Here is a 12,099-nt window from a genome sequence, read left to right as displayed (position 1 = left end):
CATTTATTCTAAAAAATAGAAGATAAATCTCTCTTAACTCACATACACCTCCTTCTCTGCAGAAGTCTCCCTGAAGTCAGCTATTGCAATGTTATGACTTCCCAGCAGTAAAATACAATTTGGTGTTATTTAGAAATCAAGCATTTAAAAAATAAATATCATTCCCAAAACAGAGTAAATTTCCCATTTTTATGAAACAATACTATTTATTATAAGGGGAAAAATTCACAGCATATATTTATGTTTTAAAAAAGCAGTCAACCTAAGATACTATTAACATACTACCACTATGACAAATAGCATACATCAAATTATATGTTAGCAGGGAGATGAGTTGACTTTTTTATTATGACTTTCAGAAATTTCTTTGAAAAGTTTTTAAAACCAAACATATATAAATAAGAAACATGACAGTATTTGGTAAAAACATATCATAGGCCAGGGTTGGTTTCCAAAGTGCTTCCGTTCTCTAGTGTGTACCCTGCATGGACAACCTTACCCTTCCTAGTCTGTCTCTGCACTGTGGTCATATCACGTTCTAAACAATTACCCATCAGTCAAGTAAAGACTTATGTGAGCACAATAAATTTGTGCATAGGTGTAGATAAGGGAATTGAGGCAAAACTAATGACTGTCTCAAATGAAATCACAGGTGAATAGCAGAAGATCATGCTAGCACCAAACCATCAGCTGAATTTCTTGAATAAACCAGTGAAAAGCTTTGCATGAATTTGTACAGTCAAAGTACCACCTATAACACTGGGTATCTTTTGTCACTTTCAGCCTATTGATTTCTGCTCTCAAATGAATATTAGCTTAATTTCCTAAAGTTCCTTAATTTCTCAAGACTAAGGGGAAGGGTATTTTTAAGAAACAGATCATCTGTATGAGCTGATACTTGGCATGGTAGCCTTGGAGCTGTTGAGGGAAGCTGGTGAGGTTACAGGGTCAAGTATGTGGTTGGGACTTTTAACCCCACTTAAACTCACAAAAGAGACTCCTCACATGGAGAGATCTGTTATCAGAAGAAATTGGGAAGAATGTTGGGTAGACTGTATGGAGCAAAATGCGATGATTTATTACACAGACTAATTACAGTCATGATGCCTAGTTAAATGGGTTACATTTTCCCAGCAAAGTATAGTAGTGTCTCCTCCCTACCTGCAACTTCACCTTTACAATTGCAATTATTCATACTGATCTTTGGACAGAAAATATCAAAGTGAAAGCACAGAAATTTTTTAAAATCCATAAGTTTTAAATTGTGCACTATTCTGGGAGTTTCACAAAATCTTATGCCATCTCACATCACTCCATTCTGTCCTACTTGGAGTGAAAATCATCCTTTTGTCCATTGTATCCACACAATATTTGCTGCCTTTCCGTTAGTTACTTAGTACTCATCTTAGCTACCAGATAAAATGCGTGGTATGAACTATAGGATTACTGCACTGTACTACATATAAGATTCAGTACTACGTATAGGGTCTCAGGCATCCCCTGGGAGTCTTAGACCATATCTCTGTAGACAGAAGATGACAACTGAAGTGCAACAGAAATCTGTGGAGCCCCCTGTAGAATGGCTGTCTCTGGTTCTGCCTCCACGTGTTAGACTTTCACCAAAAAAGTGGCAGTGACTTCACACTTTACATTTGTAGTCCTGACGCTGTTATGGGGAAGGTGATGACTGCCAACAGCAAACAAATAAAACTGTCAAAATATGATTTTAATAGCTCTTAATGCTTTTACATAATGTGATGCTGGTTAACAAGAGCACATTAAAAAAGAAAATTTCACACTTTTCTTCCCAAATGTCATTTAAATCTCATTAACTAGATCTTTGTGAAATGATGACACTGGCATTATGATTTGGTTTTTTATTTACCTATATTTTAGCTACTGCAAGGGCCCTGGGGAAAATATGAGCATTTAGCTGATAAGTATTAGTAGGAACTTTGAGAGAACACAAGAAATCAGCTGAGATCTGGTTAAGATTTGAGAGACGGATGAATAGAAATCCAACTCAGGTTGATAGGCATAATCAAATTTGATGGTTATTAATTATGCCAAGTAGTTTCATTTGTTTTGTCCATGACAAGTAAAAAAGAAATTATTTGGCTCTTAAATTGAGATATCGAGTTGGGTAGCAGTCTTTTTCTACCTTCATGTAACTCATAATATATTACATGTTTTATATATTTATGTGCTACGGTGTTGGGTGCTTATATATTTATAATTATTACATCCTTTCAATGAATTGACTTTTTAATCATTGTATCCTATCTCCTTTTTTATAGTTTTTTACTTAATGTTCATCTGATGAAGAACAACTATACTTTTTCTTACTGAGTTTTCATTTGCATTGAGTATCTCTTTCTATCCTTCACTTAGGGTGAAATAAGCCTTCCAGTAAACAGCCTGCAATTGAACCTCGTGGGGGATGTCAAAGGACAGTGGATGTGGTGGACATTAGTTGAATGCAGAAAGCAGTGATCCAAGGAGCCATCTGCCATGTCTGGGGATTTGACTTCTTCTAGTTTATCATTCACTCATTGTAGTTTTTCTTGTGGATTGACTCTAAAAAGTCAACTAGAAGTGGAATATCCACCTATTTTAAAAAATATAAGAAAATCAGTTTATCCAAGTGACTGACATAGCTGGTATCTGGTTAAGATTTGATATTCATGTTTTGTATTAATAGTTTAATTCACAGGCTAGGGACTTAGCTCAGCTGCCTAAGTGCTTGCCTGGCAAGCGTAAGGTAATGAGTTCAATCCCCAGTACAAAAATAAAAGTTCAATTCACTATCCCTATTGCTCTTTTGGAAAAAAAAATAGTTTTCTGGCAAGCCTTTTAAATAAAATCTTTCCACCTGGCTTTTACCCCATCCCACTGTGTAACCCAAGTTCCTAATTCTACAAGGAGTTTTCCTAAAAGCTTCCCTGGCTGTCCATTTCTACCCCATTTGTCATCTGTCCCAGTCCCAGGGTCCCAGGTGTGTGTCAGCTCACTCTGGGATGTCTGCTTATTCAGAGGTTCACGTCCTCTTCTCTTCTGAGCTTTCCATGCTATAAAACCTCTATCTTCTACGTCTCCTTCCCTTACACTTCATGGCCTGCCTCTCTGTGATTCTGTTGCTTGGCATTTCATTTCGATAACAGTTACAGTGGGCAACAAAATGGAAAATGTCGTAGCACTGTTGAAACTCCAATAGAAAATATGCAATTCTGTACTTTCCTCTAAGACTTGCTGACTCATAATGAAGTTTAGTGCTTGTCTAGAAATCAGTTCCCCATTACCACCCACAGTATCATACAAGGAAAAAGCAGATTTAAAGATTGAAAACTTATACGACAGTTGGCCTCACCAGCTTTGTTACACAGTGCAGATAGAATGAGAATTTCCTATTTACTCTGAAATACTCCCATGGCTGTCAAAGGGGAAGGCTTCTTATAAGGGCTCTTGACTAAACAGAACCTAGGAGCTATTCATTAATTGCCTTTTGTACCTTCAGAAGGAAAAACCCACATGTGTCAAGGCAGTAGTAGGCTGTTCTGAACAGCCCTTGTGGATGTCACAAACTGTTCTCCTGAAAGAAACGTTCTTCAATGCTTTTATTTCCGGCTTATTGCCAAAGATATTTCTGAACCATGTGTATATGGCAGCAGTGAATATATTTTAATGTCTGAGATAGTGAAAATTTGAAAAACCCTCACATTAGAGACAAAACTCAAGGTTTAGATTATCAGTGCCTGGAGTAACAGAGGGTTGGAGATGCCAAACACTCTGTTTGGCATAAGAGTCACCAAATGTCTGGCTCCTTAAGTTTACTAACAACTTTCGATCTAGGGTCAGCCTCGTCAGTAAGACAGAGCTGTAACTTTTGCTCTTCCCTTTGGCCTCTTTTCCTAATATACAAAATGGCTCTGTCACACCAAACTACAGATACTGTACAGACACTGAGGTTTCTTTTTTTTTTTAATATCATTGTCTATCTTATACACTTAAATATACATGCAGTTATATCATTTAGAGCACTTTCTTTTCCTCTCTTTTGTATAATGACTATTACACTTTTTGGGTTTTATTACTCCCACAGTTCTTATTACTTTTTTGGAAGAAAGTAAAACCAAATGTGACATAATAGAACAGAGTCGGTCAAATCAAAAGGGTGGACATAATAGATAATGTAAAAACATAATACAAGGTGATCAACAATGGTTACCATAATGCCTCCCACTATCTCCAATAGAATTAATTGCCTATATCATCAGTTATAATAAAGTTGAACAAAACAGTAAAGAACGAGGTTTCAACAAGGACATATAATCTCAGGTGCTTGGCCAAAGTTAGCATAGAACATTTTTGCACAGTGGCCCCAAGAAGGACCTTACTGTCCATTGTTAGCTATGAAAGAAAACAAACATCAGAGTAAATGAAAATACAGTGACCTGACAAGGCCCCAAACCAGCACCAGAGGAAAGCCTTGGTAGAGACTGCTATGATCAGCTGTTTAATTTTGTTTGGAGAAGCTGGACTTCAGGCAGATGAACTTCTTTTCCCTTAGATTCTTGTTTATCTAACAGAATTGTGGTTGAGAAATGATCCAGAATTCACAAGGTCAAACAAGAACTTCTTCCCACACTGTGGACCCCACCCATCTCACTCCCGGCTTTCCTTGGCAGGTGGTCTGGTGGGTTGTGGGTGCACCCACCTCAAGTGTTCACCCGGAGGACATATCAATCTCTTGGGCTTGGCTTTCTTGGTTTCACAGCCTCAGGAAACTGAGAGCGCAGTTTCCTTTCCCATGCTGTACTCCGAGCTTGAAAAGATTCCAGTGTGCTCAATGAATGACCATCTCGTTAAAATGCAGTGGGAATCAAGGCCATCGGTGAAATTTAAAAAATACTAACATACTGCATTTTAATACCTTTCTTTCTTCATAAAAACATGGATTTTCATGGATTACCCAGATGTGATCTTCCCGTATCCTAAGAGGGAAAGAATACAGGACTGTTCGATAGTCTTCTCCTTATCTTTGAAACTTAAAATCTATTAAACAGAGGTTTTATAAAGAAATCTTCCCTCCTTCTCTCTAGCCCCCTGATTCTCTGGCATATAAACAGGACTTTTTTCCCTGCCCAAAATCTAACCCTTAGGCTTGAGGATTTAGCTCAGTGGATAAGCGCCTGCCTGGCAAGCCCGAGGTCATGAATTTGATCCCTGGTATCAAAAAAAAAACCAGCCCTTGCATTCTGTCACCTGTGGTCTTGTTGTTATCCCCTTATGCGAACATAATCTCAGTAGATGTGTAACAGGTTCCCTTGTATGTCTGTTTACATCTTCCTGGGTAGGCCAACTCAGGAAGACCTAACTGGAACAACTTTGCCTTGCGCACAAGCATCTTTTTGATTAAGGGAGCTGAGTGCAGAGCTCTGGATGTAAAACTCATGATTTTCCTCTTTATTTTTTTGTATTTTTCAGAAATTGAGGCCAAGGAAGCATGTGACTGGCTCCGTGCTGCTGGGTTCCCGCAATACGCACAGTTGTATGAGGGTACGTCACCTTTTCTGTGCTCTTTATGAAAACAATACTTTGAAAATAGACTACATTGTTTTCCATGTCTTTTCTCTATCCTTCGTTGATGCTTTCCCCCTCAGCCTATGCGGTGCCAAGGGCTGCTCCTGGTGCCACCTGGGCAATGAAGGATGCTTTCCAAGGCCCCTTGGCCTTCTGCTTTGCTGTCCAGATTCTCTTCCAGCTCCCCCAGGGTTTTTCTACTAGCAGCTTTCTCAGGCTTTCATCTGTAATTTTTCATTGTTTTTTTCTTTGCCGCTCTGTTTTCTTAAAACCAAATTGAAGTAGTTCATAAATTTCATAAAAATCTCAAAACTAATGCTTTACAAATTCTCTTATTTTTGTTCATTTTGTTAAAAAAAATGTTAAGGTACAATATGGGTGAGATGTGATTCTTCTACATTTTTGGTAAGGTACATCTTTGCTAGCATTATACTTTCTTTCACTGATTAATTATTTAATTGACAGTCTAAATGTGCTCAGTTGTATCTTAGTTACATCTAAAATTAGAACTAAAGATTTCAACTCCTGTGTACAAAGGTCATCCCTGTGCACAAAGAAATACAACAGTAGCAGAAAGCAGATGGCCCACGGATGGCAGATTATTGCTAACAGTGTCCGTGGCAAAGATGTAGACAGGAATAGGGATCTACCGGGAGCCCGGGTGCAGGAGCCCGGGGATTGTTAGGGCACAACTGTCACTAATACTGTCACAAAGGGATAGACAGAAAGGGATGGTGCTGGAGCCCAGGTTTAAGGTGCTATGGAGCGACCCTCCCTTGGAGGGAGCACACAGCTGACCATGGGCAGCCTCCCATAGGCAGAACTGACCCCAGGCCTTCCTTCCATCTCCAGCCAGGGGTTCTCAGGGATCAAATAAAAGGAAGCCAGATGACGCAGGTCTCCTTGGTCGACATCTAATCCCCAGATTATCTTCCCGATGGCATGACATTTGTGTAGTACAGAAAGATTATCAAAATTAGACTTAATGGTGACCTCTATTCTTTCATCCAGAAGCTGTTTTACATTAAAATTTTTTTCTACTTTTCTAAACATTTTCCCCTACTTCACTCACTTAAATTCTATGAGAATAAAGGAGAATTTATCTTTCTTTGGGTGTTGATCTTTGGAACTTCTGATAAAATTTTTCCTAGAATCATAGCCTTTTAGGCAAGGAGGAATTTTATACTTTAGATCTAAGCAATTCTCTCCACTCCCACTCTCCAACAGCAACTCACTGAGTAGGAAGGAGAAGGCTGGGGAGGTAACGTGAATTTGCCAAGGTGGAAGAATCAGAATAAAAGTCCCAGTCTCTTGTCTCTTGCCCACTAGCAAGTATATTTTCTTGGCTTTTAGTGAGTATGTCTGCCCTTGCTTTATAAACTCAAAACACTACTTGATTAAATGTGTAGAGTCCATAAATATCTAAGAGGTAAAGATAGCTTACAAGTCACATATGCCTGAAAGTTTGTGATCCAACCATATGAATTGAATAAATGTAGAAAGAGTAAGAACAGATACTGTATGCCAGATACTATTCAGGGCACCTACCCTGCCCGCTTCATAGTCACAGACCATCATACCATAGGTATAAGTGTCATTCCCATTGTACCAATGGGGGAAACAGAGGCCAAAAGAGATTAAGTGGTTTGCCCACTGTTCCAAAACTAATATATAATTGGCACTCAGAGGAGGAATACTTGTGCTTCAGAGTCTGTGTTCCTCAGAGCAACATGTACTCACTTGTCTAGAATGAGACCGTCTTTGTCCTGGAACCATCTTGGATTTGAGTCACTTTACTTTTTCAGCAGCAGAAGAATTGTTTCTGTTTCCAAAAATGTCCTCATATGTATCATGAATAACAAGGTATAGGCAGAACAAAATATAAAATAAGAAAGAGAAAAAAATGACAGGACAGGGCTGGGGATATAGCTCAGCTGCATTAAGTGCCTGCCTGGAAAGCATAAGGTACTGAGTTCAAGTCCCAGTACCAGAAGAGAGAAAGAAAGAAAGAAAGAAAGAAAGAAAGAAAGAAAGAAAGGAAGGAAGAAAGAAAGAAAAAGAAAGAAAGAAAGAGAAAGAAAGAGAGGAAAAGAAAAGAAAAAGACAGGACAAAGAAAATGATGAAGTGGAATTGTTAGATGTACTATAGCCTCTATGTTGATGAACTCAGATTTTTACTTACATAAATGAGGCACCTAAAATTGATACTGTGTTCTGAATATTGACTAGTGACTTCTCCAGCTGTCATGAACAGTTTGTTGGAGTAAAGTTGTTTTGGAATTTTTTCTTCTCTTTGGATAGAACCAGTTGAATGTTTTGCTAACACTTTGAAGTGACTCTAAGTTTTGTTATAAAAGAAAACACTAAGACCATTCAACTTTGGGTATTTTTGTAAATGCCCTTTGTGAAGGGAAATAACCTGCCAAACTATTCCATGAAATCATTGGGATAAAATTCAGTGACCTACACACTGGGTAGATGGTAAGGATGTAAAAACTCATTGAATCCAGCCTATGCCTATAGTAAGGATGAGCTATAAATACGCAAGCATTTAGTATTAAGTCCAAGGTCAAGTGCTTGATTATCTCATATTTCACTTTTATCTTGTATTCTCAAAAAGCATTTACTGTGATAAAAATAGAACTGTCTGCTATTTTAACACAACCAACAATGGTAATGAGCAAGTGACTTGTACAGACCTTGGTGGCCTGAATATGTTGGTATCGTTCAGATAAAATAATGTACACAAATCTGTCTCTCCCTTTGTCTTTCTCAGATTCACGATTTCCCATTAACATTGTGGCTGTCAAGAACGATCATGATTTTCTTGAAAAGGACCTTGTAGAACCTCTTTGCAGGTAAACTATGTGAAGTGTTTTTCTTTTCATTCGTCAGTCTCCAGTATGTACAGTAAATTGAGGGGCCGGCTTATCAATCCAGTAATTACTGATTGTGCATCACTAAGTGCCAGGCACAGGACCTATGATCTCTAAGTTTACTACACGGAGTGCGATCAGTTTGTGTTTTTGTGGAATTTAAATCCTAGTAGGGGGATTCAAGTTACAGATTTAAAGACAGAAAGAGGAAAGTATGGGTTAGAAGAAGAGCAAATGAGTGTGACTCTTTCCTAGTGTGTTATACGCTATTAAAAATTTGCAGCAGGATGAGATTGGAGAGCACAGATGAGTTCGTGAGAGGAGACAGCTGGGAAAGCCATAACGTGAGTGGTCAGGGAAAACACTCAAACTCCAATGGTTATGTCAAATTTGACTGTATTTTTTGCAAAGTCAAATGATTATCTCCTCTCACTGGAATGCATGAGGGCAAGTAATTGTGGCATAAACTTGCATATTTAAACCTTTGCTGCATAATAGACACTGTAAGGAGAAAAGATGTATATCTGAATAATTCCTTCCTCCTACACACTTTATCATCTAGTTAAAGAAAACTAGTTGAAGAAATAAGAAATGAAAAAATGAACAAATAAGTAACCATTATAATTGGGGTAAGAATAAAAGATTTGAGGAAATCTATATCTCTGAACAATTGAAGTCTGCCTGAGAGATGACATCTATCTGTAGGACAGTGAAATTTCATAACCAAAACACTGTTAGAAAATGATCTCTGAATATTCAAGAAAGCAATACTGTGAGCTGCTTAAATTTAAGACAATAATCCTGTGAAGAGCAAAAAACTCTTCAAATCATAAATTTGAATAGGAACAGGCTGGCTGAGCCAGAAGAGGAAACAAGCACAAAGTGTCATTTTTAAGAGTTTATGAGTTGAATGAATAGTTTGGCTGCGATTCTTTAAACACAATAAATTGGAAAAGCATTGTTTCCTCATCTCTATGTGAAAAGCATGTGTCAAGGAGAAGCAGATGCTTCCCAGGGCATTCATTCCATTCAGTACAGTTCAACCAGTACCCCATCCTGACCTTTCCCTGTTAACTAAGTATATTTTTGCTAGCTTGAATTTTTAAAAATAAGTACTTATACTATATGATATATTTATATAATATATAAAATATTTATTTAAAAATATTTAAAATGAATGTACTATATACTTATATAATTATATAAATTTATAATATTAATAATTTTTAATAGAATTATATAAATATGTAGTATATAATATGATTATATAAATATATAGTATAAATTATATACTATATAAATATAGTATAATAGAAATATAAATTCACTATTCTACATATTTATATAAAATATATATTCTAAATATACAAAGATATTTAAAAATAAATACTTATACTATTATTTCTATAAAATTATATAAGATGTAATAAATTATATAAACATATAGTATAAAGACATACTATATAACTATATAATATATATATATATATATATATATATATATATATATAATTCACTATTCTCAGCACACAGTTCTTGAGTTTTAGCAAAGGCCCATAGTCATGTGATCACCACCATAATGAAGAGGTAGCTGTTATCACTCCCAAAATTCCTTGATTCTCCTGTCATCAACTTCTACCCCTACTCCCAAATGCTGGCAACCATTGGTTTGTTTTTTGTATCTACAGTTTTGCCTTTTCCAGAATTTCATACAAATGAAAGGAAACAATATATAGAGACTTTTTATTCTGGCTTATTTAACTTGGTATGAAGCACTTCAGATGCATTCATGTAGTTCAGTATTCATTTCTTTTTATTTTTGAATAGTGCTCCGTACTATTGAACCAGTTTGCTTATCATTTCCTAGTTGATGCACATTTGGGTTATTACAGTTTTGGTAAACATTTGTATTGAAATTTTTATTAGTACATGTTTGCAGGACATAATGTTCATATTCATCATGGGGAACGTGTACATTCAAATTTTTGTGTAAGCATAGATTTTCATTTCTTTCAGATTAAAAGTTTTAGGGCTGGGCTTGTGGGAGGCCTGGGACAAATCTGTTATAACTTTGAAACCAGAAAAGCTTCCAGAGTGACCTTCTATTTTGTATTCCCACCAACAACACACAAGACTGCTAACTGTGCCCCACTTGATTAGTGTCACGCTTGTAGGAATCTACTGTTACCACACTGTGGTTTTAATTTGCATTTTCTTAATAACTAAAAATGTTGAACATATTTTCATGTGTTTATTTAATCTGCCTTCTTTTGTAAAACAATTGTGCAAATATTTTGCCCGTCTTTAATTATGTTTGCTGAGTTTTAGAGTTTTTGTTTGCTCTAGCTATGTCCTTTGTCAGACATGTGCCTTATAAATATTTTCTGCCAGTCAGTTCCTTGTCTTTTCAATATCTTAGCAGTGTTCATCACAGAATAAAAGCTTTTAATTTTGCTGAAATCTAGTTTATCTGTTTTTCTTGTGTTTAATGTTATATCAAAGAAATATTTGCATAAGATCACAACTATTTCATCCTATATTTTCCTGTAGATATTTAATAACTTTACACTCTGTATTTATGTACACCCCATTTCAAGTTCATTTTTATGTAAGGCACAAGATACAAGTCAAAATTTACTTTTCTGCACATGAGATTCCAATTGTTCCACCTCTGTGTTGAAAAACTATAATGTCTTCATTGAATTGCATTGATCATGTGTGTTTGAGTGTATTTCTAGACTCTCTGATCTGCTGTATTTATGCATTTTTCTATCCTTTTATCAGTAAGACACTGTTTGATTATTTAGCGTTAGTTAAGCCTTGGAATCTAATAGTGCAAGTCTTCCAATTTTGTCCTTCTGTGCCAGGATTGTTTTGGCTATTCTAGTTCCCCTGCCTTTTCATACAGTATTTAAAACAGTTTGCCAGTGATTCACTTGTTGTTAAAGTCCTACTGGAATTTTTACTTAGAATGTGTTTCAATCTATATATTAGTTTGAAGAGAAGTGATATCTTAACAAAATTTAATCTTTCATAAACAGAATGTGTCTCTACTTAGGTGCTTTTCATTTCAATACTGATTTGTAGTTTTTAGCATATGGACTGTACACAAACTTAATGGTAGCTAAGAATATCATATATGTTTTTATAAATAGTACTCTTTTATGATATAATTTTCCAAGTGTTTTCCTATAATACAATTTTTTGTATATTTTCATTGTACCCTGCAATCTTTCTAAATTCATGCTTTAGTTCTGTTAGTTTTGTTGTACTGTTTTCCTTGGGATTTTATTTTTAAAGTGTTGATGAAAGATTTACATATTAAACCAAGAATAAAAATTATATTATGTATTTTTAAATCAAGATTTTTTAAATGTTGTTTTTTAAACACTATCTCTTATGTGGTTCTGTGTTTGTGAATTAGTGGGACAAACTTTGGATCTCAAGTATGTGGTGGGTGGTAAATCCTTATCACTGCTGCGTGTGATATGAGATATCTTGAGTAAATTAAAGAGATTTTCTATAAAAATCTATGCTTAAAAAATTTCTCACACGTGGAAATGTTATAGAATGTTCTAGAAATGACCCATTCCTATTAATGTGACATTACATACAGATATAAAGTTATGAGTAATAATACTAG

At 35.9% G+C, this 12,099-nt stretch overlaps 1 protein-coding gene across 9 annotated transcripts in view; it reads left to right on the top strand.

Moving 5' to 3' along the window:
* The window catches only part of Stard13 (StAR related lipid transfer domain containing 13), a 501,526-nt gene that overhangs the window by 433,097 nt on the left and 56,330 nt on the right, over positions 1-12,099 (top strand). For all 9 annotated transcript variants that reach the window (XM_013141053.3, XM_063232620.1, XM_063232621.1 and 6 more), the window contains 2 exons: positions 5,485-5,556; positions 8,357-8,438. In XM_013141053.3, coding sequence (XP_012996507.2) covers positions 5,485-5,556; positions 8,357-8,438 — 154 coding nt within the window. The remainder of the gene's footprint in view (positions 1-5,484; positions 5,557-8,356; positions 8,439-12,099) is intronic.

The sequence above is a fragment of the Cavia porcellus genome, unplaced genomic scaffold, assembly GCF_034190915.1.
Source record: "Cavia porcellus strain 051 isolate PalLab524CR breed Dunkin Hartley unplaced genomic scaffold, mCavPor4.1 scaffold_21, whole genome shotgun sequence".
Lineage (NCBI taxonomy): Eukaryota > Metazoa > Chordata > Mammalia > Rodentia > Caviidae > Cavia > Cavia porcellus.
The sequence above is the reverse complement of the archived record's forward strand: the minus strand, read 5'-3'. Positions and strand labels throughout refer to the sequence as shown.